This window comes from Anoplopoma fimbria, chromosome 8 (assembly GCF_027596085.1).
Source record: "Anoplopoma fimbria isolate UVic2021 breed Golden Eagle Sablefish chromosome 8, Afim_UVic_2022, whole genome shotgun sequence".
In the NCBI taxonomy this organism is placed as follows: domain Eukaryota; kingdom Metazoa; phylum Chordata; class Actinopteri; order Perciformes; family Anoplopomatidae; genus Anoplopoma; species Anoplopoma fimbria.
In genome coordinates, this window is record NC_072456.1 from 26295415 (window position 1) to 26323365 (window position 27951).

Consider the following 27951-nt stretch of genomic DNA (forward strand, 5'->3'; position numbering starts at 1 on the left):
ATTCTAAGCATGACCGACCACGCTGACTAATAGCTTATACACCAGTGTCTCGATATCTATACTCAAATTGGCCCCCGAAAAAAGTATCTCCTTCATATCAACATAGATCTGAACAGTTGGAAATAATACTGACAATAAAAGAGTAAAAAAAAAGAAAAAAGAAAATCAGAAAAGCTGCATTATGTGATGTGTGAATATGTGTTAAGTTCAAGTGCCTCAAGTGCTTTTTTCCTCCAACAATTGCAACAGCCAACCCCCCAAAAAAGAGAATGCTGCATAAATATCAGGAAAAACAACAAAAGAATAACAAAACACAAAATGTAAAATGAAAAAATTATCTCCTATGGATGGAAAAAAACCCAGAACGATCTTTATGAAATGTGTAGGAAAAATGTAACTGAAAAAAAATAAAAACAAAACCAGACGCCACAGTTTATTAGAGGAGTTGGTGTCCGTCCACCGTTTCTCCGGGTGCCCTAACAGTTAACAGTTCTTTGCTATGAGCAGGGGAGCATTAGTCCAACTGTCCTCCCTGTAATCATTAGTCAGTGATAACTGCCATTCGTTCTTTGTTGTTTCTGGTAAATAGATGGCCATTACCATCCATTTGCCGCATGCGACAACAAAACGCTGCCGGTACCGGGGCGGCTGGGCGGGTGTGTTTGTGGTGGTTGGTTTTGTGGCGGAACATCACAGGCACTTTATGAGGCGTCCGGGCAGGTCGGGGCTGGTCCTCACACCCGGTGGGCTCTGAGGGTCGTCCCCTCCAGGAAGACCTCGTGCTGGACCAGTAATGGCTGGTTCAGAGCTGGAGCGCTGCCGTTACCGGCTGAGTTGAGGCGGTGAAGAGCAGCGATCTGAGAACTGGGCTCCTCTATGGCTCGGGGCGTCCCGGGGAGCCTCGGGCTGAAGTTCAGATAAATCTGAAGAGAAGGAAGAGAGAGAGAACAATCATTTTTAGATCTTTCAGTTCTTATCTCAGTAAAATACTTATTTGTCATTGCATTATGCAGATAAATGGAATTATTTGACATTGGGGGTGAAAAAAATGGTTATTTACTTTCCTAATGAGAGTTAGATGAGCTTGATACACTGTCACAATTATATCTCCTTTAATTCTGAAGCTTGAGCCAGGAGGCAGTTAGCTTATCTTAGCTTAGCATTCAGATTGAAGCCAGGAGAAGGTTATCTTAATTTAGATAAAAGACTGGAGACAGAAACTGTTAGCTTAGCATTCAGTCTGGAGCCAAACGGGTTAGGGTTTAATGTTTACCATGGTCCCCATTTTAGTTTAGCATTTTAGCATAAAAGATATACGACTCCATATTCGGCCAATCTGACACAGTGACCATTTTAACAGACAAAAGTATCTTGTAGTCATTTCATATCTTGTTTGGATGGCAAAATCTTGTCCCCTTGCAAACAGACTCTTCATATGAACTCAGACGTTTTTTAGAGATTAACCCGACACTGACATGAAGAACCTGATGAGAGGTGCTGATCAGAGCTGATGAAGTGGAAGAGACAGTCATGAGAACGACGGAGGCGCTCACATGTAAGTGTGATTATAGCAGACTAGCTGGAAGTTCAAAACACATCTGCTGCTCACGCTGCAAGAGGCCTTCTGACCTTTAGCCGGAGGAATGTGTGAACACCACCACGAGAAGTGATGCGTGTGGATAAATTAAGTTCAAATCAATTCATAATAATCAACCGACAAAGGAAACTTTTTGGTCCAGTAAGAACAGGAAAAGGAAACAGACATATGCGTAAACATGCATATACAAGCAAAAGAGTTGTTTAAGACTGTGAAAACACAAGTTATTATGAAATAACGATAAAAAGAAATGATTAATATGGTGGATTTTACGAGACATTAATAGTATTTCATGTTTTTCATGTGGCAAATCAAGATAGAGCAGAACTGTCTCCCAGTTCCTTGTGTTTACCCGGCGGGCGGCTTCTGGAATGAATGATGCTCTGTGCCGGGAGAAATATAATTAATTAATAAAGCTTTCAGTGTCAAGTACGCTTGGAGTAGATATGTTTGCTTTAAGCACAAAGAACAAAGCGTGGATTTATCCCCAATATGTACTAAACTTCTAGTTTGCGTAGGGCTCAACAATGGTGTCAAAAATGTATCACATGCACCACGTAACCTAACCCCTTTAGGACCCTGGGGTCGCCTCTACTTCACTAACTCATAACCCGGCCGGCCCGCCAGCTCTGAACCAATTACAGCAGAAACAAACATTTTGTAAAAGTGGTGCTCGACCTACGTGCTTCGTGGCATCTGTCAGCTGTTGTTCGATCCTTTCCACGACCTTCCTGAAGGGGGTCTGTTAAAGGGGTCAGCGTCCCAGCAGGACCTCATGATCTGATACCTGCACAGCAGCATAGACACGCACACAAACACATTTAATCGGTCTGCTCTCTCTGGACACTTTGTGTATCACATTCCCTTTCTTTTTGTGAGTGTGTGTGTAGTCGTGTGTCGGCCCACGGTTGATTCGTGATCCGTACTCATGTGAAACGTGGATTAATTATCGAGTTTAATGTTAACCATCAAAGTGTGAAATAAAGATTAACCGTTGATCGTTATCCTTCAACATTCAGTAGAATATGAGATCAGGACATCATTTATGCTTTTCCAGTCTCATATCTCTGATGATGTTACATTGTAAACAACCAATGATTGTTTAAATTGACAGGAGAGCTAGTAACATTAGCAGCAACGCTAACAGCTAACGTTCAACATTATGTACATTATGATGCGTTCAGGTTCTGTAAGGTGAAATTGAGTATTGGATGAAGGTACATTATGAGGTTGTCATGATGTGTTTACATGTTATCTGGTGGAATGTAGTTTTGGAGATTAACTAGAATAAATCCAGTAGTTTGAAGTAGATGTTTTTGCATTAATATAAAATAGAAATTCCTATAACAAAGAACTTTTGTTGGTTTACAAACTTTCGAGCATTGAACTGATTATTTAAACGAAGGCAAAAAAAGAAAAGAAAATCCTGTCTGGAGTCTTGTAGACCAGCTGCTATAATAAAACAACAAATGGATCTGTATCTGCCAATAAGGATCATTAATGATTGGCTATTAGTATCAGCTGCAAAATAACGTGATCAGCGATCTCTAAAACTTATATTTGCTCCCTTTTTTCTTCTGATGATACGATCGAGATCCGATCCGAACCGTGAGTTTTGCACTACTATATATATATATGTGTGTGTGTGTGTGTGTGTGTGTGTGTGTGTGTGTGTGTGTGTGTGTGTGTGTGTGTGTGTGTTTCAGTTAACAGTCCCACTAATAGTTTCAGTTATTCTTGTGAAAATCAAACAGGATGACCGCTGCTCAGATCCCCCCACATTGCTTTTCTTTTAAAGTCTCACCACCTCCGTCTCCCATTTCACACCATCTCTCCTGTGATCTTTTTACACTTACGAACGACCAACTCACATTTCGCCAGGCGCACACTCCGGAGCGTCCATTCTGTATCCTTCTTTTATCAGCTTGTAAAACTTGGCGTCCACAGGCATGCCGGGGTAAGGACTGTTCCCTGCGTTTAAGAGATTCGGTTACATTGTGCAACGCTGAAAACCCCCCCAAAAAACACACACAGACAAAACACACAAACGGATGGATAGACTTACCTAGAGAGAAGATTTCCCAAAGCAAGATGCCGTAGGACCACACGTCACTCTCGAACGTATACACGCACTCAAAGATGCTTTCTGGAGACATCCATTTCACCGGCAGACGAGCCTGCAGAAAAACAAAACCCTGAGTGAGATGGAGAGTGGAAGTCAATCAAAGCCTTCCTCCCAGCGATGTTTGCTTTCTTTTAATTTATTATCTTTACTGCGATTGGGGTCAGGGCGTTTGTGACGAGGGCTGCTAAATGAACAGACTGTAATTAATGGCAGGTATGCACGCACACAAAAACAGCTTTGGCCTGAGGATCTGAAGAAACACACATGGAGCTCAGCCCATTCCTGGCGCTAGCGGACACACGTCTCTTGCATTTCCATTAGGTGTTGTTTTTCCCATCCATCCAAAGATTATGTTTCCCTCTATAGATCATCATCAGCTAAATATCTGGTAAACAAGCTCAGTAAAAGTGTTTGACGTCAATTCAAACCAGATTTATTTTAAGTTTACAAGGTATGATTTTCATTTTGTTTCATATTTATTCTCACTATTATGTACCCAAGAACTTCCTCGCTGCCAGTGTTTTGGTACATTTTGTAAAAAGAAAAGAAAAACTAAGTTGAATGAAATCTTAAGTTAAGAGGTAAAAATGAAACACCAAAGTATGGTCTACATGTTGTACTACTATGTCAAGTGTTTATGGTAAAAAGATACGTTTACAGACGAATCACTGCTCATCAGCACGTCTTCAACTTGTAAAAATACTACTTGCCTGCAAGAAGCCACAATAAATGCAGCATTTAATGAGATGTAATGCTACGTCTTGAGGCTAGTGATTGATATTAAATTATATTTTTTGTAGCAAACAGTGTTCGCCTACAGCTAACAGCTTGCTGAAGGTAAACTCACTGAAACCTTAAGGCCTGACGTTCTGTGTCCTTTAGAAACTGATCTCTCTGGGACGGCTCCATTGTTTTTGAAAACCCCAAAGTCAGTCATTGGAGCTTCCAGATTTCTTTTCCTCTACTGGCGAAGGCATGAGTCATTGAACTTAATGCAATTCTGCATAACAATTAGCCATGTATTTCCTTTTGTTGTACCAAGACTTTGTATTTTGGGAGAAATGGATCATGGAAACAATGGAATGTTTTTTGGGGTCATGAGTTGTTGGAAAAAATGGGCCTTTGATCCAATTGGACATATTTGGGTTTTAGAATAATGGGCTGCTGGAACAATGGGAAGTTTTTGGTCCAGTAGGACATATTTGGGTTTTAAAATAATGGGCTGTTGGAACAATGGCATGGCACCAATATCACCAAAATGGCTGGACGGATTTTTAACATTCAAACTGCATTTGAAACATCTTTCTCCCTTCATTCTTTTACAATTCGAGCTGAGAAAAAGATAGCCCTCACTAATCTCTTACAATGTTAGTTTATATAGAGATCAAAGAAAACATAATCTTCAGGTCAGCAAGCTAACGTTAGCTTTGTCGGTTGTATACACAACAGTTATACTTGGCACTTAAAATGTGTAAATATTAAGTGAAATCTTATCTCTATTTAGAAACTAGTTTGTGAGGTGCTATCCGTTTGTATTTAGTGCTTGGTAAATCTTTACATTGTAAACACTTGTGTTATAACTAATCTAGGTGTTAACTTACAAGTAGCTCGAGGGAAAGTTAAATATTTCCGAGTAAGTCAAAGACAAATAACAGTTTGGTCTGTAAAACACCATCAAGACTAACTTTACTTCTTTGTAACTAGAAGCTTTCACAATGAAGGTGATTACTGACATTAAGACAATTATGTTTTGTATCACAAGGTTATGTTTAAAAATGCAAATAAAGCATTATATTATTAAATGTGTGCTAATTTGCATACATTTCCAGAACAGAAATGTGAACGTTGGATAAAACCAGGTTCAAAATTATTGTTTTATCTTGTTGACATATGAGAGTCAAGGGTTTTTACAGATGGGATTATGGATATCTTTGTGTCACTTCATAAATCAGAAACTCTTGTCAACAGGCATTAAAAGAAAATCAATTTTCTCCATGTTTTAGTAATAAATGTTGTATAAATCAGGCTATGAATGATATCTGAACAAACCCCTCTGTAGAAACCTTCAGAATATAGAGAGGAATGAAGCTGTAAAGTTTGGTGTATGTAAGAGCTACTGAAGTGGAGATTTCTGGATCAGAGTCTGAGAAAAAACTTCCTTTAAAGATATGTTTAGTTAAATTACATACATGTTGAAGACTCTACAGGTGAATAGGGTAAAAAAATAACTAATAGATATCAACATGAAACTTCACCAGTTGATTACTGACATTAAGACAATTAGTTTTTGTATTACAAGTTTTCTGAAATGTTATGTTTAAATAGGCAAATGAGCATTATCTTAGGGTAACTTTTTGTGAATTTAGGAGAAATCTACAGATGCAAATAGACAAAGTAGTAAAATAAACATTGAAAGTAGTAAAATAATGTTATGGGAGTAAAATGCTGAATCTCCAAATCGATCAGTGCATGAATAATTAAGTTTTGCCTGTAGTGTCTCGCCTTAATAACCGTACAGCTCCAAATAGCTTTCTAGTGATTTGGAAAAGCCCCCCAGGAAGAAGTTTGCTGACAGTGACTCTGACAAGTAAAGACATGATCGACTAAGCAGGGTCAAAGGTCAATGAACTGCTTCATCACTTTACAAATGTATTTAGACAGTTTGAAACCTGTAAACTGAAGCAGAGGGCTTGATTGGAGATAAGGCATGTTGAAGGGGTTATTTCATGTTGTCCTACTCATCTCAAACTACCAACTACAACATCTTAAGTACAGACTTACGTTGCCTTTAACGACGTAGTTGCAGTCCGTGTTGATGTCTCGGGCCAGACCAAAATCACAGATCTTTGCTACTCGTCCTTGAGTCAGGAGGATATTTCTGGCAGCCAGATCTCTGTGGATACACTGAAAAAAAAACAAATGCACCATTACCTTTAATATCCAATGATACCTATCATATACATAACCAATCAATAATATAATAAAATTAGGGCATGGATGTGGTGCTTCTTCTAATGCAGTTTGGTGCTGAATTTCCACACTTGACTCTGTAACACAACCACTGACACAGATACAGGAGCTTACTGGCCGCAGTATCTTGACTCCACGGCTAATAAATCTTTCAACGGCGTGCTCCAACATGCGTTTTAGATCCGTTTACTAGCTGTGGAAACCTGATCCATGCTAGGTTAGGTCTCAATTGCAGGAATTCACATCAGAGTTTTATCCCAAAATGAAATCAAGTAAGAAGGCCTGTACGTGACGTATAAATTACACAAAAAAGTGTAATATTCTGCTGCAAATATTTTGCATCGAAACTATACATACAGGCAGAGGAACAACTAAAAGGACCCTTTTGACCCTAAGCAGCATCTGACTGTTTGAGGTAAACTGTTGTAAAGCCTAAACTATTGTAAGATATTTTATTGAGTTTCCTTTTAGGGAAATACTCTGAGTGAATTTGAGTTCCCGCTGGTAAACAGTTACGCAATGTATATGTCTCATGCTTTTATTGTGAAAGGTAAGAACAGAAGGATCTGATCTGGTCTGTGCTGCCTTTTTAAAGGTCGAAAGGAGCAAAAAAATGTCTTGGTTCAGACTACGGAGCCTCCGGGATCTCACAAAAATTTGTGAAATTACCAAGACAGCTCATAACATGGTGGTAGAACATTATGAGTACAACTACATGCCACGAACACGGAAACAATTTTATTTTAAGCTTTAGGCTACAAAACCAGCAGTTAGGTTTAAGCAACGAAATTAACTTTCGGTTATAGCAACAAAGAAAACGTTCGGTTGGGAAACAAAATAAGGGTTATGTCTAGGCAACAAAACAAACATTAGCTTTAAGCAAACAAAACAAACGTTAGGTTTAAGCTAGAAATGAACAAAAGTTAGCTTTATGCAACAAAACAAACTTTATGTTAAGGCACAAAATGAAAACAAGGGCAACAAATCCAATTAGTAATATTTAGGCAACAAAATCAAGGTTCAGTTTAGCAACAAATCCATTAGTAAATGTTTCCCAGCAAAGACATTCATGGTTCAGTTTAGTGCAATACTTGCACTTTTCACATATTTCTGTGATGTTTCATGTTGGAAAAACTGACCTTGTTCTGATAACAAATTAAGTTGCTTTTGCCACACGCTATGTTTGTGTTCTGTGTGTCAAGTATTCAAGACAAAAACAGCAGTTTGAAAAAATATATTGACGGACAAATAAATTAAACAGAACCCCCCCCCCCCGTGTAAAGTCTTTGATAGTTGTTGCTCACATTTTTTGCAGCCAAGAACTCCATGCCTTTGGCTACTTGGTGTGAGAAGCTGAGGAGGTCTTCTGTGTCCAGAGACAGGCCGTCTTCATCGAACATCTCGCTCTCTGCATCCTCTTCATCCAAGCCACCTGAGAGGACAAAGAGGACAAGGATTATTATTTTTCTTATTCCTGAAACTGTACGAGTCGACAGCTTCTCTCTTCTGTGTATTTTAAGACATTTGATGAATGGCTGGCTTCGCTTGCCTTTGCGTAGTGAGCGTCTCTTCTCAGAGGACGAGCCGAACGGCAGCTTGCCAGCAGCAGAAGGCCTCATGGTCATGTAGCCGTTCAAGCTGTCACTGTGAAGAGGAAAAGGAGCAGTCTGGTCTCAGCTGAGCAACAGCCACACATCGGCACGCTAGTGTCCAAATACCCTCCTCCCACGCACGTTCTGGACAGTAAATACTAGTACTCTCCTTTCTCTTACGCTCACAATATACTACTCTACAACAATACATAAAAAAGAACCTGACCCAGCTGCGTTGCTCTGCGGCATGACGTTGCGGTAGTAGCAGTCTTCCTCCAGCTTATAGCAGATGTAGGATTCCCTCTTTCTGCGTAGAAAGTTAAGAAGATCTCCGAAACAGCAGTACTCTGTGATCACCAGTGTTGGGCCTGCAGACAAAGAAAACCACGGTGACACCAAGAATCACAACAAAAATCAGCCTCTGAAGAGATGATGATGATGATGATGATGATGATGCAGAAAAAACATGGCTGCCGTACCTCCGACAGTGCAGGCTCCCAGCAGGTTGACAATATTCATGTGGTTGCCCAAGTAACTGAGGACTTTCAGCTCCGACATCAGTGCCTCCTTCTCCGTGGAATGAGCGCTTGCTGTGGGTGAAGAAATTGGAATAGAATCAGAATAAAAAAAAGGATTTATAGTCAGCTGGAGTCGGACTATGATTACGTATCGCAGTGTGGTATTTGTGCTCGTTGCTGGAGGCTTAATAAAATAAAAACGTGCCTGTAAAATATGTTGATTTTGATATTCACATAAATCTTGATGGTCTCTGAACACCTGCATGAAAGTTATTAATTCCTACTTTTTAAAAGCAAACAGCTCATAGCCAAATGGCTTCTCGTCAACACACTTTAATTAATGGCGTTGGGAAGTATGTGGGGCATCAAAACTGATTTCAGGATCAGGTGGAAATCGTTGCCTGAATTGGACCAAAAACATTTCAGCATTGTCTTGGATAACTCTATATTTATATGAATATCTTGGGTAATATATCCCACTTAAAATGCATTTTATTAGTCACATTAGGCCAAAATATGACAAACATTTCCACATTTTGTAATTTTATGTATATTTGGTTAATAAAAAAGAAGTAATAGTGAATTGCTAATGCTTCTCGCTAGCATGCAAATAACTAGATCTCATGCTAATTGGTAGCATACACATATCCCAGCTCAAATTCACAAATGTTTATACTTTACTTTGTCGACTAAACAGACAAAGGCCACAATCAAAACAATAGTCAGCATGCTAGCTATTAGCGCTAGGGATTTGTATAAGCTAATTAGCTATATGTTAAAGTCATGTAGACCAGAGGTCGAGCAGTTCATGTGGTGTTATTGTGTTATGTAACTGAAGCATGAAAGCATGGTGGAAATATCACCAAGCTAGCTAAATAGCCAGCGGCTAGATGAATAAGGTTGAGCAGCTGAATGGAGGCTGTTTAGGGTTGTGCACCTAGCCTGAATAGGAGTACATGTACTCATGGAGATAAAAATCAAGAAGTGCAAGTCAGTACAGTGGTGCACCGAGCCATTTCATGCAGGAATGCAGATTGTATTGTCTGAGGAAGTTAGTCAAGTTCCAGGTTGACAGATCCCTAATCTATTTGATTTATAAATCGTTTCATTTATGTGATTCTATAAACAGCCCAACCTCAAACAGAACTCATCCACAAGGGTGACGAGTCAGCAGCAAAGTTATTGGCATTTATCTGAGCTGTGCATTATATATGACATTACCCTCCTCATGCATTTTAAATTTAAGTTCCCTGCTTTCAGGTTCCCGCCTCGGACAACCTTTATCCAAAACTACCAGGTGGGAATTCTACAACCAGGCCTCTTTCCCTCTCCCTCCTTTCTTTCTCACCTACGTATATCAATATCAATGTACACCACTGTGCAATATCAATACTCTGTGCAACGTCAACATTTCCTATTTCATATGTGCAGTAATGTGAAGCCAACCATTCGGCTCTCTTGTATATTATTTAGTTTGTGTTAGTTTTTACGGATTGCTTATTTATCAAATCTTTACTGTTTGATTACTTAGTATACTTGTTTGTTTTTACTGATACCTCTACCCCTTTTCCCGCTGTGGAACTAATAAAGGATTATCTTATTTTACCAATATTGTACATTTTGTAATTTTGTACCTTGTGTGTTCAACTCTTATTCTTGTATTTATCTCGAGTGGCTATGTTTGTGTGTTTTTCTAATCTTTTGTGTTAAGCTTTCTTGTTGTTTTATTTGTTACTTTAACAGAACGTTTCTGGGACAAATAAAGGTTGTAAACTTTGTGTTGACAACGCTTACATTTTAGCATTTTCACCGCCACCGTCATGACTGAATCTGCGTCAGAGAGTCCATACGCAGTGGCCTCCACCACTTTCCCAAACGCTCCAGATCCCAGCGTCTTCCCTGAAGACGAGAAAGACACACACAAAAAAAAAACTGTTATTCCTCCATCCTGTTTAACCTCCAACATGCTGGCCCCACGCCAGGGTTCCCAGGACAACACCGTTTGAGCCCCCGGGCTGTGTACGTAGTCACCAGGACACGCAGGATCCTGTTTGAGGAGGTTCCTTAAAAACAACACCCAGAATATGTCAACAATATCATGTTTGCAGTGAGGGAGTGGGGCTTCATCATGAATGAGCTGTGAAACTGGTTAGTGACCACACACGGACAGAACGCTGTGTCCCTAAACACAGAAAAAACTGAGTGTTTGTCAATCCGCATGCAGTCGCCGGAGGCGCACGGCGGTGATGTCATGCCGACTGCACTGTCAGGCTTTTATTACCGAGGCTATTACTGACACAAACCCTCATTATCTCCACATCACTCTGCTGCTACGGTGATTTACAGACAAGGCATAAAAAGCTTACAGTATCAGAAATGACAGATTAGAATAGAATCATGGAGGTCAAGACACAAACACACACACACACACACACACACACACACACACACACACACACACACACACACACACACACACACACACACATAAACACACACTGAAGATCATTTTGATAAAAGCAGTTGCAGGGCTCGCTCACCAAAACGCAAGTTGTTTCGTGGAAACTCCCACTGGTGATCGTACGGCAGCTGGGCGGGGTCAATGTACACATAGTTGTTCCCATGGATGCCCTCGATAACCTTCCACTGAATCTGGTATTTGGGTTTCTGGCAGCGATGAAACACAAAAACATACACATAAATAACTGACAAATGAATGTTGCTGATGGGGGAAGAGAGGGGTTTCAACATGCTTTAATCTTTCACTTGACTTGACTAAAATTGTCATTGAAGCGGGCGTGCCATGTGGGAAAGAAGCGCAGCGCTGCCTTTACCTGCATGTACTTGTAGAACAGCATGATGAGGACGAGACAGAGGACGCCTGCTGCTGACACAGAGCCAATCAGCAGAGGGGAGAACAGATCGTGTGGAACGGTTCTCTCTGCAGGGAGACAGAAATGATAATGTTAGGTTACAGGAGCAGCGGCAATAAACGCTGAAAAAGTATGGAGAATAGGGATGTAACAATATGGACTAGTAGGAGGAAATATCACAAATATTTACCAGAATATTTCTAATAGGCCTATAGCAAATTAATTTTCATTTGTATCACTACTATATCCTTTTACTATGTTATAGTCATCTATAGTGGTTATTTGCATACAAAATCACAATTCAAATGACATCATTAGTAGTTTTAACGATGTATACTAAGTTGTCTATCAAATCATTATTTGTTCAAGTTTTTTCACCAACTCCATTTTACAAGCTAACATTTGAACACAACATGATAATGATAAAATGTACTTTCGTCCAATAGTCATTTATACAGAAAGGAGCTTGAACGGACCATAATGGAACTCCATGGAACCTCCGTATGTTAGAAAATAACCAACCAAAGTTACTAGCTCTCCTACTGCTGATGTCACGACGGCTTTGTTGTTCATTTGTCTCATTATTAGCTTTGCGACCAGAGAGCATCAACACTGATCTTCAGATCACATATTTTTTGCAGAATACAGGCAGATAACGGTCGGCAGTAAAACTTTTTATGGTTAAACTGTGTAAATAATCCGCAGTTTACATGTTACCCTAGTCATTTTTTATAGCCCAAATGCTCCCACGCTGGCGATTTGAGGCCCTTTTTTGTCGAATAGAAGGCTGTAATGTCGGTTCCCTCTGACATGTTTACAGCTTCTCTTCTCGAGGCTTCAGGTTAGTGACTCTCGTGCACAAAAACAAACCGCCGCGCACACACACGTTACATGACTTTCACATGTCTCCAGACAATAGACATCGTAGCTTCTTCAATTCTTATGGTTATGAAACTAGGACTTAAATATAAAATATCACAATCATTTTTGTCCAAATACCTCAATGTCGTTTTGATATTGTATGGTTGACTATTGGTGCTTATACAGAATATTTGAACAATAAAAAACATCAGTAATGTGGATATAATGACGAAGCAGGTAAAGACAAATAAAAGAATAGTCTAGCAAGTTTGGAAAATGACATCACTTTACCGTTTTGCAGCCTTTAAACAAGGGAAAGACAACAGCTGAGCCATTTCTAGCATGCTTTCATAATTTCATGTTTTTATTTATCTCAATGTAAACAGTAAAGCAGCACCAAGTGGTGGTTTTTAATGAAAGCGGTTGCCCTGAAAATAAGTGAATTGTTGAAGACGCCTCAAAGGAACAGTCTTCAACCGCCGCATGTTTTGGTTATTTTGGTTGGTTTAATCTTAGTTTGGTTGGATGCATTTGTTTATTTCACTGATGATTTTAACTTTTTGTTATTTATTCTTTTGGGAAAATGTTTGTTTATGATGCTTCAGTCGGCCAAAGCAGTTAAGCTTAACCCATCAACTCCAGTACACCATTCAAAAAACGGCTTGGACCAACCAGAACCATCGTGGATCATCAAACAATGAGTAACGTCAACAAACTAAATAACCAACAGGGCATTGATCACATCTATTCTGATGTCTGTGAGTGGCTACCAACAACACTTTAGACATATCAATATATTCAAAATATAAGAAAATATTGTCCAGCCTTTGTGGAAATACAGTCAATCAGTGACTCTTTTGCTGGTTTGCCTTGTTTACACTCTAAATGACATTGGTGAGGGGCATTAAGGTAAGCCAGAGAGGGCTAAGTCACAGTGAAGCTCACTTTGGTCAAATAACAGCCAACTAATCAGATTACACGTGTAAACAACTGTTTGTTTTTTTACTTTTTGTTTGCAAATTCTGCATTTTATTTTGTTTAAAGTGCTTTTATATCCGTTTTCCTCTCACAGTATTTTACTGCATTCCTGCAGCTTTTACAGCTGTGTGTTTGTGAGTAATTATACGTTATTGTTGTCCTGTTCCTTTGTGTGCGGCTGTTTGTGATGCCTTATTGTTTTGCTCCTCTGTACAGTGGGATGTAATAAGCTCTTTAGAGATAAGAAGCTTTCTGTCCACTTCAAATCTGAGAATGCAGCGTCTGCAGGAACTAATCCCCTGTAAACCTGTCAGTGGTTTCTAAAGCCCGGTGTGACACCTCTGAACCTCCCACAATCCCGCTCCCCCCCTCATAAACGGATCCCAGCGCCGCCAGGACTCCCACTGCGCTCCACACTCTCGGCGCCTCCGCCTGGTCTGCTGTGCACAAAATCTTGGGCCGCGCTCCCAAAAAAAAAAAAAAAAAAAAAAAAAAAGGCTTGTGCTGCCTGGCCACAAACACTGTCCTCCCTCATAATGCTCGCCCACATACCCGCTGTACTCCACCCCAACCCCCCCCCACTCCCCTCTACATGTCCTGCATAAACCCCGGGTCCACATGCTCAGGCAGGAACGACTGCTGCAGATTCAGTCTGTGCGCTCACGCCACTTTCAGGACGTTGCACAGCAGATGGGGAAGCCGTTATAACAGATTTAGGGTCATAAAGAAAACAATGGACTAATTCCTATCTGTAAGTGACAACAGTCTCATCGTGGCCAATCAGGTATCTCCCCTTTGATTATGTTTACCTAACAGATTACAGAAGGCCAACCTGTAGTGGGACCACACTGATGGGTTTATCCTCGCCAAAATCATGCTGGTAGTAAATATTTTGAGTTGGGGACTACATGCGGTTTTACAGAACTGCTGAGATAACTTTGTTTCTTAGTACACAAGGCAGTAAAAGAAACATCAAGATTTGCAGCCTGAAAACAGGAGATCTTCACATCTGCGTGTCCTTTTTTTTGTGCCGTTGACTCTGTCACGGTTTATCTCTAATCTGATGGTGAGGTCGTGCAGAGGGATTACATCAAATCAGCAACAAAACACGAGACTGACAGGCGCCCCACCCCCCCCCCCCCTCAAGACCACGTGGCCCCCTATCTAACTGTAAGTGTGGACTGTATCAAACTTTATTCGTATTCTCACCGCTGATGGAGAACAGCGTGTAGGCCTGCTCTCCCTCCACCGTCGCCACACACTCCAGAGTGCTGAACCGACCGCGGCTCACGTTCACCCGACTCTCCACCTCCGTCTTGCCGAACATGGGGCTGACCAGCGTGACGGTGATGATGTTGTGCTTCTCCTGGGTGGCGTTCACCTGTTGGGAGCACCTGAAGGCAGAAGATTACACATTGTTGACAAAAGGGATCACCGAGTTATTCATCAGTTGTCTCACTCAGGAGTCTCTCCCATATGTCTCCGCATGACACTCACATTCCTGAATTCCTGAGTTTAGAAAACATCTCCTGTCCTTTTCAGTTCCTCATGTGTTTCCTGCCTCCTTGATTATCCACCTAGCCTGCCCATGATTTTGTCATGAGTCAACCCCGTTTATATACTCGCTTGTTTTTCCTGTAACTCCGCAAGATTGTCTTTAATCTACCCATAGACTGTATTTAAGAGGAAGACATACTGTGAACTGTGGACTGCTGTTTTGAAGCTTCGAGGTTGGCATTTTTGCAAAATTGCCATCGTGGTTTTTTTACAACCAGAAGTGACACGAGAGGGTGGCGCCAAGAACAACCGAACTGAAAGACATTTTTAAGGCAACTAAAATGTTACAATTAACTTTCAGGAAGTGAAAACCATCTGTGAAGGGTTTTAGGTTGTAAGACAAAAACACGGACAACTCCCAGTCCGGAAATTGCTATGGCAGCAACCTGTCAATCACAAGGTAGCCCCGCCCTAAAGCATACCCTGCTTTATGGTCTGTTTGACTCTAAATGGAGCATCATTTACTAAATGAATGAATGAATGTAATCTCAGTAAAGACCCAGCCTTTTTTTTAACTGACCTTAAAAAGACCTGTTTCTGAAACTGAGTCTCTGCTCCACCCAGAGTCGTTATCTTTACACCATATGCAGAACCACAGACTGCACAGTATCCACGTGTCCATCAGAAGTATAAATAAAAGAGAGGAAGTTCCTCCTGTGCTCATGAAATAGATGTGAGATGTGTAAAAAAAATGACCCAGAGCTCCATAAAAGAGCAGCTGTTCTCTCAGTGCTCTCTGGTCACAGGCTCACTCTCTTTCTTCACATCGTGGTGTGTTATGACCATTAAGTGGATTTGATTATAATTAAAGAATTACTGGATAGAGTTTGATAATCACTTATGATTCACCGCCTGTGCTGCTGGGGATTGGTTGTTGCTACGGCAACCCGGGCACTCCTCCTTTGACGCGCCTTATGTTTGACACGAGATGAGTCCCTGCGTCCAGTCGTCACCAAGCAGACGTCCTGGGCACCTCCGCCAATCACAATTCAATTATTGCCGATCCCCTGTAACACGCGGGTCATGTTATCGCTGTCAACATGTCACAAGTTGGCGCCGGGAAACCCCACGCAATCCCACTGTCACCATCATTCCTGACTCTATCCAGCGTGGTATCACTGCAAAGACGCCTTGTATCTACACGGCGACATTCATGCCTCATTGCCTTTGCAAAAGCCATGACATCTGTTTGCAAACATCCATCCATCCATCCATCCATCCATCCATCCATGGTTCTCTAGTTCTGTGCAATTATTACGCAATCCCACATATTCTGTCTTTGCTATATTTTTTTCTTTGAAACTGATGGTAACTGAGTGTTAACCTCATCAATGAATATGCATAAATTTGGATAAAGTTTGTGATTTGAAGACAAATTTATATTTATTACAAACTCTTAAGTTGTTTCTTAAGATCCTGAAACTTGGTTTTGAAGTATTTTTTCTCTTAAATAAAATGTTCATTTCTAAATAGGCAAGAATCTACTTTAAAGTTTGAAATGTTTTGTTATTTTGTTATAAAAGGTTTAACACTTAAAAACTCATCAGGACTGAGTGTGTGTTTTTATTGGCCAGACTGTTATCACTAATGTCTGATTGGTGCAGGCTCAATTGTTCCAATGTCAAAACCAGTGAGAGAAGCACAAATATCTCATCTAAAACAAGCCAAAACAGTTATAACTTTTGAAAGAAAATTGTCATGTAGCACCAAATCACTCATAGTAATAAAAGAAAAGGTCTTCGAGGACCTTTGAAAATCTCACCTGGCGTAGGGCTGCTCGCAGTAGTACCAGGTGATCTGCGGGGCGGGGAACCCCTCGGCCACACAGCGTACCTGTCCGTCCACCGGACCCTCGTGAGACACGATCTCCGGTTTACCTAACAAACACGAGTCGGGAAAAATGAGGTAGAGATCAAGACCTCATTTCACACACAGAAAAAAAAAATCAATCATTGAAACCTTTTCCCAGCATGTCAATGCTAGAAGATTAATGCGATTTAATGTATTATGTGGCTTAAGGGAACAAAAAACCTTTAAACACAAAAAAATCCATCACACAACTTACTGATCACAAAGATGGCGAACGTGTGGTTTATTGAAGCGTCGCCGTTGGAGGCTTTAAAGGTGTAAACTCCACCCTCTGACATTTTCAGTCGCACCAGCCTCAGCTCGCTGCTGTACCTGAACAATAAAGCAATCACATCTTTTAGCACCAATGCATTAAACGTCTTATAACCTTTGTATTTTAACTCTTTGCTGTTGTATTCTACCTTTTCTATTTTAGTTGATTATTTTTACATTATTTATTAACCTTACTCTTATTGCTTTTGTATTCGATTTTGCAATGTCAGTATTATATATTTGAAACTTAATCATTTTTATATTCTATTGTTTATATAAGTTTATATTTGTATTATATAGTTTATTGCCATTATTCTGTTGTAATCTTTAATGAAGAATTTCCTTCTGAATTAAAAAAGTTCTATCTTATTTTATTTTAATATATTTATCAACGTTTAAGAATATAGCAGAAATCTAAATCAAATCTGCCCGAGAAAGAACTTGAAATGATCACATATTTGCATTTGAGATTATAACCAGTCTTTTTGTTTGTGTTCTGCTTGTTTACCCAGCCAAATATTCTGGTAGTAGTATTGATTTATTGATTACTGTGCTCTCTCGTGTACCTTTTAATTTGCTCCATAGGGCCTATAATTCACATATCACAAGAAATGATTGTACCAAACACCATGAAGCTCGAGCCAAAAACGCATTAAGCCGAACATGCATCCTCGGATAACATTATGTAATATTTCTAGCTGCAGCACGGAGGTAATACCGCAGATAAGTCATGGTTTCTTCTCCGTGGGAAAGCCAGTTATATCCTGAGAGTTCCCGTCTCACTAGAAACCCTACAGTTTTTTTTTTCTTTTTGAATTTCAGCTGTACTTCTCATGAAGCTGTTAACAGCGGCACCTCCACTGACCTGCAGCCAAAAACCAAAGCTGTCAAATTCCACCAAACAGGTTTAATTAACATTTTCATCTAGGTGGTAAAACTGGGCGCACTTGTGAGAAGTGTGTGCGTTTGTGTGTTTGTAGCACCTGTACTCGTGGCTGTGTGTGGTGATGACGTGGTCCGTTGTGTTCCTCAACTGGTGGCCCATGAAGCTCCAGGAGAAAGATCGCAGCTTTGGGTAAGCCTCCATGTCAACGTTTAAGGTCAAACTCTCCCCCGAGCGGACGTGGATGGTTTCGTTGATTGTGGGTTTTAAGTTGATGAATCCTTTCTCTGAAAGATAAGGAAATGAGATATTTTTTACAGGGATTTGGAGAAGTGAAATGTGGATTTAAAATGATATAGGTGGTCACAAAGCAACCCAACACACATATTAATACAGGAAAGGTACATGTACTTGAATTTACATGTAAAGCAGAAGTGACTTTGGGGAAATAGACTTATTTGCACAATAAGATGGGATGATCAATATCACTCTCATATCTGGCTGTTAAATATAAGGCTACAGCTAGCGGTGGGTTAGCTTAGTTTAGCATAAAGACTGGAAAAACAGCTAGCCTAGTACTGTCCAAAGGTATCTGAAACCACCTAGCAGCACCTCTAAAGCTTATTAAAACATATATCTTTGTTTGTTTGATTTGTACACAGACCGAAGCATAAAAACACCAATTCTCTGTTTTACATGGGGTTACATTCCAGATTATTTCTTAGCCAGGACCAGATGCAAGGCAACCAGCAAAGACACCAGGAAGTTACTGTGGACGTCTTAATGCCTTAAAGAAACTGTAGATTTTGCACAAGCAAAACCAAAGACACATTTCTGCCTTTTGCACGCAAAAAGTAGAAATAAAGTATGTTCTCCTTCTATTCTATTCTTTTTGTATCATGTTAATTAGAGCGCCTTAGAGGCACTGGTAGGTGGATTTTGTACGGAGCCAAGCTAGTTTGACAGCTGGGTATACAATTACCCAGATCTTCCACATCCATGAGCTCATGGTTTGATCCACTATGTAAAATGGAAGCCCTGCTCTTTACCTAGGGGCTTGTATAAGGGTGATATCAAACTTCCCATCTCTCAAAAAAGAAAATAGAAAATTGGGATACCTAAAGCAAATGTCAGAGAAAAATGAAATATCAGTATGAACAACGGATTTAAAGGTGACACTTATTGCTTCAGATCCCTCCTCATTTTCCAGTTACATTTCCACAATAATATCTTTACGACATCAAAAGTTACCTAAAGTTTAGCTTTAAAAGAAAAAAATCAAATGTCTTTGATTACTCACCGTAAACATCGAGCCACACCGACTGCGAGCTGACCCCTTTCTCATTCTCGGCATCACATTGGTACTTCCCGACGTCCTGAGGTTTGACCGCCGTGATGTTCAACGTGACGCCGCGCACGTGAGTGAAGTCCTCCGTCAGGATACGCGAAGTGCCATCAACCTTTGCTGGTTGCTGTGGATACCAGACGGCACCCTGTCAACGCCCAGAGATCTCTAGAGATTAACCCCGTCTGCTTGTCTATCCTTGCCAAGCACACAAACACTGACACAGACGCACAACCGGCTGCATGCGAGTACACACACGTCCACACACACACACACACACACACACAAATACGGCCCTCCCGCCCATTCACACTTGGTTGTGCACATAGTACACACACAGCCACGATCCTGAAGCTTAGACAGCGAGAACTTTGACCCCTTTCACTCTCGTTCTTATAAAGAAAACAACCACTGATACCAGGTAACAAATTATTAAATCTAAATATTAAATAATACACAAAACAAATATTCAACTTGAATTTGTTTTGTGGTTTAGAACACCACTTTCTCATCTTTGTCCTTTTTTGGGGGGACACTTAAAGACAGTTGAGACGGTTTAATTAGGACCAGTTTCCTGAGTATATAGCTGGTATTTTTGTGGTTGACCCTTCCCTTTTAAAGTTACTATGAGGAACTTTCTTTTTGTCTTGATTTTGGCGGTCCCTGTGGACAAAAGCGGTAGTGTTTCCGAGCACCAGACTCCCTTTAGAAAACTTCTCTATATTAAAGCTCTCCTCCCTCCGGAGCTTCGACTGCAGGGTGAAGGCTGCAGTGAATCCGACCCGGTGGCAACGGTGATGACCATTAAGAATAACTAAATTGAAATAGACAATCTTCTCTCTGATGGTCTCGTTTATAGACGGAGGTCATATAGAGGCATCAGGATTCAATTGAGTCTGTTTCACAACCAGTTAAAAGTTCCTCACAGTAACTTTAAGTCAAATATCTGATCAAAGCTCTTTTAAATCTAACAAGCCTACAATCCACACTCAGGGTTCAGTATTTTCTAGATGCACAGCACAGGGCAAAGGAAGGGGAGCAGGGTCTCACCGAGCCGTGAGGGGGGACCCACTTTATCTTGATTTCTCCGTTGACGTTGGTGGTGTTGCAGGTGATGGAGAGACTCTCACCCAGCGTGAGAATCACTCTTTTGGTTGCCTGGATCTCAATCACAGGAGGAACAGCGGGGACTGAAAAAAAAGACAAAAAAAAATATGACTTTTGAATTTTCAACCTGTGCTTTTTCAACCCTGTCCCCTGCAAAATGACTTTCCCATACAACTAAACTACTTCCTCAATTACACTTATTTTCCCCAGAGTTTGAATCACTTGGTTTACATTGTAAACTGAAACAAAACAAAGCAAAAAATGCAACAAAGTACTTGTTTATGTTTAGTACTAAACATTTGGTTGGTTTTAAAATTACTACGTGTTTAAAACAAATCAGAAACGTAACAAAACTACTTGGTTCACATGAGTCGAAGACAGCGGTCTCTGGACTGAAAGCCTTTTGTTTTTTAACAAATGACCCCCGACCTCACAGAAACTCTTTTATGATAAGTTGAAAGTAAACGTAACCACTATAAAACACGTCTTCCTCAAAACGCTTCTCCCAATGCAGTTTCATTGTATGGGAATAACATTTTTAGGAGACAGGGATGGCTTTTGAAGCCACACACACGCACGCACACGCACACACACACACACACACACACACACACACACACACACACACACACACACACACACACACACACACACACACAATTTTACCTGGTTTAACTGTCAGGTAGTAGTCATGTGATCTGACGCTCTCTCGCCCAAGTCTTCCTGTGCACACATAGCATCCTTCGAAGGCCTTCTGTGTGTTGTGGATGATGATGCCTTGCTCCAGGGTGGCATAAAACTGGAGACCAGAGGCCGGAGCTCTGCTGGAACATGTTTCCAGGCGCAGGTTGTCCAGACTTGGATCAGTTGCCAGGCAAGGGATGGAAGCAGCTTCTCCCACTCGAGTGAGAATGTTGAACACCATTGATTTTCTAAAGGGATTGTCGGGATCTGCCAAAAAATGGAGGCGTCAGAGCTGAAAACGGGGCCAAACACTAGCATGCACTCTTTTCCCACCACTATTTTATTCTTTTTGACTTCTTGCCATATGATTACTATGAATTACTTGCTTGTTTCCATAACTGGCAGTGCGTTTGGCTGTCTGATATGCTCCATTACCTGTTAAATAGAATGTATAATGAACAGCACATTTGGCTCAACTTCTTTAGCACTGCCACTCTCTACTTTACACTTAAAGTTACAGCCCCTTTTCATGATATCAAAGCCCTTTTTTGATGCTGTTTATGGTCTGCATTTTTAGTGGTGGGGTCAGCCATTCCCGTACTGGATTCAAATTGCCTTCACATGCACAAGGCTTTCAAGGAAAACAATGAATTTGTGTAAGTTGAAAAATAAAACATAAACTAGTTAGTGCGGTGCCTGAGATTTGAGGTAAGAAGTTAGGTAGCGTAGAAATAATGGTTTGTGGGTACATTAGAACTTATTCGGTGGTTGCCATGGAATTTTTTTTTTTTTTAAAGATACAGAAAAACTGCACAATGTCGGATCACTTTATCAGCATTGCCTATTATGGTTTTGGGACAGGACTCGATTCGCTCTGAACTCGACCTGTCTGGACCTGGTCTTGGACTTGACTTGGCCTGCCTCAATGATTGATACCCAGTAACAGTGAATGTAAACATAGACTCCACAGGACCCCTTGAAGTCACATGCTTCATTATGTCACGATTTACTAGAAGTGCATTTTGCTGTAATTTATTAAAAAAGCTAATTAAATAAACGTACTAATAACAGCCTCACTGTTTAACGTTTGCTCTGTTGACACCGTATCATGAGCTTTCTGCAAATGCAAATGCAACATTTCCCACCACGGCTGCTGCTTCACATTAAAGGCGTTCAACTGTGAATCAGTCACAAGAAATGCAATGCATCCGTCGCCCTGCCAATTACCGGCCGCAAGCATTCAACCAAATGCATTCATAAAAATAAAGCAAGGGACAGTTTTTACAGCAGAGCACAACAACGTGGGTTTGTTTAAATACCATTAGCTGAAACAGAAACACCAGCTGCTCTTCTGTCTTCAGCCAGAATTGAAATCGTAAAGATTGCATCTTTAAATTGACTTATTTTCTTTCCGTCTTCACAGACACGAGAAGATCTGATCTGCCAAAGTGATGACTCAGCTGTAGCATCTTTACCACACAGAAGCCAAATTGCAAAAGCTTGAATTGTCCAATGACAATTAATCAAATTCAAACATCCTGGAACAGTGCTACATGTGTGCCTCTCATCTAAAAAGTAGTTCCTGCATGTTGCCTGGATGGTGTGGACTGTGGAGTGAATGATGAGCACATGATGTACGCCTGCGGTGATGGCGGCGGGCCAAGGAGAAGTGGAATCACATAGAGGTGGAAATACAGGAACACTCAACCGTGCACTCGATAAATAGTTACAGTAGCTACTGTACCTGTCCGGGGCAATAGTACAAACTCTTTTTTCTGCGAGCACACCCACACACACTGCTCCCTGTACTCTGGAATTCTTTTTTTTCTCTTACACACAAGCACCACGTAATCTCAAACACATCCGATCACCTGACTACACCCAAACATTGACAGTTAAGAGCTACCTTTCACATAGACATAGATGGAGGTTTGCTCCTTGGTGCTATCCTCCAGGCAGATGTAGCGGCCCATGTGAACAGGCTGGGCCCTGGGGATTTGCAGCGTGGACATCCCAGAGACCTTTTTCTCTCCCCGCACCTTCAGCCGGTCCTCCCGCTGCCACTGCATCTCCTTCTCACCCTGGCAACGCAGCTCGAAGGCTGCGTTGAGCGGGACGACAAGGTGGGGGCCGACGGGGGCGATGGTGGGCTTGGTGTTGCCTGTGAAGTGACGGAGAGGGGAATCAACTGCATGTCAAAACATAACAAAGTCAAGATAAGACAATTTGTCTTATATAAATGTTAGAACAGCAGTTTCGGGGGTTTTTTCCCACATTTTGGAGGAAAACATTGTGCATGATCATGGCCACGTTTCTGATAATTCTGGGCTGATTAATATCGATTGCCCAGGGCTAGTACGGATCAGGCACTCGCAATGAAGCGAGCACTTCAGTAACACTGGAAACAGGTTAATTGTTAAAACCATAGGGTGAATATAAGAAGTGGACGTGGTCATTGTGACGTCTCCTACTGGTATGTGGACTGCCGTTTTAAAGCCTTGAGTTGGGCTTGAACGCTGCCATTTTGGAATATGGCCGTCGCTATGTTGTTTTTTTCGCGACAAATGAACAGAAGTTGCCATATTTAGAATGCGGAGAAGTGACGTAGAGACACATTATACGGATCTGCTAGCTGCAGCGACCTATCAATCACAGTAGCCCCGCCCTACAGCATCCCCTGCTTTATGGTCTGTTTGACTCTAAATGGAGCATCATTTACTAAATGAACATCATGCTGTATTGAAGAAGACTTGAAACTAGAGATTGAGACCATAAACTCATGTTTACAATGTTTACTGAGGGAATAAATCAAGAGAGAAGTAGAGTCATTTTCTCATAGACTTCTATACAACCAGAGGAGTCGCCCCCTGGTGGACACTAGAGAGAATGCAAGATTTATGACTCATCCGCATTGGCTTCTGGATGAAATTAAAGATTAATTTACTTAATTAAAGATTAAACATGACAATTAAAGAGTTACTGCACACTTTTATTTGTTTTGATAGCTATAGACTAAGTCATATGACTTTCTTTGATAGAAAAAAATCGTAGCTGATGTAAATATTGACATTTCTTTACAATCAACCTTAATATTTTATGGCCAATTCTGAAAAAGAGTAGACCGTTTGGGACTAATCTAAGTCATGACATAAATGAAAGTTACCAACCTATAATCATACACCCCTTTACTTTTTCAGTTACCAATGTGCAGCCTTATGATCACAGTACCGTTCATTGGTCTCCCAGCAACGGGGAATGAGGCGGAGGGACCGCCGGGTGTAGTTCTTGTCTCATTTGTGGTCTGATAGACGGTTTTATCCAACAGATTCAGAGCCATATCGCTATTTTCCAAGCTACTGTAGCTAGCTGTCATATTTGTTGACACTGCGTCATGGCTTTCGTCATACGGAAGTGGGCTGGGTTAAACTCTCCCTGGACTATTTACATTTTTAAAAATAATGATTGTTGGAGCTATTTATTTGATGTTAGTATTTAGTTATTTTATTCATAAATAGTATTGTTTAATTATTCTAGATGTTTGCTTATTTAGGTTAGATTTTTTTTATATATTAAGATAGCTTTCTCTTATGATAGTCATTTGTTTGGTTTAATCATTTTTTGTTGTTGTTTAGTATACTTAGTTTAACGTTTGTTTGTATATGAATTGTGTATAACTACCTGCGGTTATATATAGGAGTAGTAAGGTACAGGACCAGCATGCACTGGGGTGGGCCAATGTTTTTTTTTTGCAAAATAGGGCAGCGATAGGATTTCCTTCGTTCTTTCATTTCTGTGTTTGCTTGCTTATTTACTTTTGCCAAATAAATGATGAGAAACACGGAATCCTGTATGGACAATGGATTATTTTGCCTGCATAAACCACAAACCCAGTGGTTTGTTTTTGGTTTGAAATAAATATCCACTTCAATGCTCCAACAGTTTAACTTTGGTCTTAGTTGTCGTTTGATAACCGCTAATAAATCAAATAAGTTGTTTAGCGACAAGTAAAAAATGAGTTTGAGTAATGGTATAAAATAAAAACATTTAAGTTGAACCCTGTTTTTATGTTGACTCAGGAAGACAGATATAATTATGGAGTATTATTTGAAATCCTTAAAGTTGATTAATGCTACTCGGGTGAAATCATTTCTCACCACATTTAAGTCTTGATGTGTCAACATCTGCAAAGATTCATGTGCATTCAAGAAATCCCCGATCCAAAAGCAAACAACAGGATCGGCCCTCCTCCAACTTAAAAAAAAAAAGTTTGGAGCCACTGTGTTAAAGGTTTGTAACAGAAATGTGATTGAGATCATTTGCGAAACAGAAACATTCTCCAACTATGTGACCTCAGCTGTAAACAGATTGTTTTGACTGCCGTCACAGTCCAGGTGAAGATTCCGCTGGAATCGAAACCTCTTGACGTCGGGAAGCGAATGAGTAATGTTTATGTTTTCGTACCTTTTTCTATTGAAGCCACCTGTTACAAACAGGGCGTCCTGCAAAGAGGGTGAAACATGTGGCTGCATTATGAACCGGGCCAGAAGGGCCAGCGGGGCCAATGTGGTAAGGGTGCACTGCAGTGCTTAGCCGGAGACTCCTGATGGAAGTTGAAAGCCAGGGCCCTCGGTGTGCATATTAAAAGCTAACCATTAGGCCCCTGGGTGCTTATGGAATGAGAAAACAACTAGAGCCCCCCAGACCTCTGACGCTTACAGGGTGAGGGCCCCCAGATGCCTTATGGTTTAAAACGTAAGCTGATCACTAGGGCCATCCAGACCACCTACGTTTACAATGTGACGGCCCCCAGACCCCTTGTGGTTTAAAACTTAAGTTATTTGACCATGAGGGCCCTCAGACCCCTTGTGGTTTAAAACGTATGTGAGCTAACCAGGAGTCCCCGGACCCCTTGCTGTTTAGAATGGATTCCATGTCATCAACCCGAAACGAGCTGACCCGTTCTGATAATAAATGGTTAACCTCCAGGTTTCTTTATGGTCATGTCCTGAGAAAAGGACATGACATGACAGTTTTTGTGGTGATGATGATTGAAGGACAGAAATGCTCAAATCCAAAGAATCACAGGACAGCAAACAGAAATGTGTCAGTGTGCAGAAACGGGTCAGTTCAGAGGCTCCTGGCAGCTGTGTTCTCTGTCATCAACATGCATCTACAGGTGATTTCTCTGATGCATCGTTTGCTGAGCTTACTCAGAGATGTGCTTGTTGATTTAGTGAAAACATGGTGAATTTGGACTGTGTAAACGGACTCCAGGCAAAACTTCATGGCTTATTGCATCACATGATAACCGTGACTCAAAATCCCCCCCGATGAGCTATCCATCAGACAGACACACAAAGCAGTCCTCCTGCATCAGGTGGACCTGAGGAGGAGCACAGTCACAACAGGAATCTTGTTTTCTTTGGCTCAATCCGTGCCAAAGCAGCTTTTCTATCATTTTTCTGTGAGCCTAGACTTGCAAATGTCCTCACAAGATAAACAGCTGACTTGGGAATTCTTCAAATATAAAGAAAAACACAGAGACAGAGATACATTTGCGCATAAAAAGCCAATTAGTCGATTTGGGAATCCCCCCAAAATGTGCTCCATTATCTCCACACGTGTTAATATTTATGCATCAAGTGAGAAATTACACAGGCATGCAAACCAGTTCTGGATAATTCAAGCTGCTAATTTGCATGCTTCCTTGGAGTCAGGAGATGCCAATATATATTTACATAAAGACAGTTCATGGACACCGCATGAACCTGTGTTTCCTCGAGTGCAACGTGGTCAAAAAGCCTCTTTGCATATAACCAGCATCCTATCCTCGTTTTATTATCATGCACGACTCCAGTCTCTCAGGAAAACATTCATTATTCACACAGATCATGAGCCAAAGTGTCCGCTTTCCTCGTCGGGTTGCAGCGACTTGGCTTCGGATCTCGTTGGAGACAAACAAAGACACAAAAAGTGCTGCAAAAGCATCAAGACAGGAGATGCAATTACACCTCCATATGATGTGGACTAATCTGGGCTAAACACACAGCCGAGCAATGCATTGCACTCCTTAAAAGAAAAAGAAAAACCCTGCAAGAAGTTGCAACAAGCATGCATGCGTAAAGCTCTCACCTGGATGGAGGGTTGACTGCAGAAACACAGCCAGCAGGATCCAGTGGTATTCCATAGTTATTATTCCATGGGTCGCAGGAGTTGTGGAGACGTTTTGGAGACGTTCACAAGCCTTTGGAGACGCAGATATCCTCAAACATTGCTGTGCTCCTGAGGCACAAGACTGGGCCGACCAGGTAGGTGTGTGAGTTGTGTGTGTCTCTCTCTCTCTCTCTCTCTGACTGACTGTGGCGTCAACAACATGTTTATATGGAGAGCCAAGTGGTGGAGCCTATTACTCACAAAGGAGGGAGGCGTTTGAGGACCTCACCGACGCAGAGAAGACAAAGTCCAGCATCCACTCCACTTTTTTTAATTCATTGTCTTTTTCATTTGTTGTGATGAAGCATTGGAAATATTTCCAGAACACTAAGTTCTCAGTTCTAAGGGATTATCATTTTATTATTTTTTATTCTCATCAACACACACTTGACTTGAAATAGTTTAAAGACAACATGGAGACATGGAGATCACATAATGACCCTTTGTCTTTTCCCTATTTTATTATTTCATTCTCATCAACACACACTTGAAATAGTTTAAAGACAACATGGAGACATGGAGATCAC

The 27951-nt window shown here is 40.9% G+C and overlaps 1 protein-coding gene across 1 annotated transcript; it reads right to left on the reverse strand.

Annotated features, from left to right (window-relative positions):
• Positions 1 to 483: 483 nt before the first annotated feature.
• kita (KIT proto-oncogene, receptor tyrosine kinase a) lies at positions 484 to 27531 on the reverse strand. The gene is given in 22 exon segments (XM_054602540.1): positions 484 to 923; positions 2280 to 2335; positions 2338 to 2384; positions 3469 to 3568; positions 3663 to 3774; positions 6504 to 6626; positions 7997 to 8124; positions 8242 to 8336; positions 8511 to 8652; positions 8764 to 8874; positions 10597 to 10701; positions 11343 to 11469; positions 11637 to 11743; positions 14724 to 14908; positions 16834 to 16948; positions 17137 to 17252; positions 18176 to 18362; positions 19376 to 19547; positions 20471 to 20610; positions 21194 to 21478; positions 23118 to 23372; positions 27344 to 27531. Coding segments are annotated over 22 exon segments (2952 nt in total). The 5' UTR covers positions 27399 to 27531; the 3' UTR covers positions 484 to 734.
• Between the last annotated feature and the right edge of the window lie 420 nt (positions 27532 to 27951).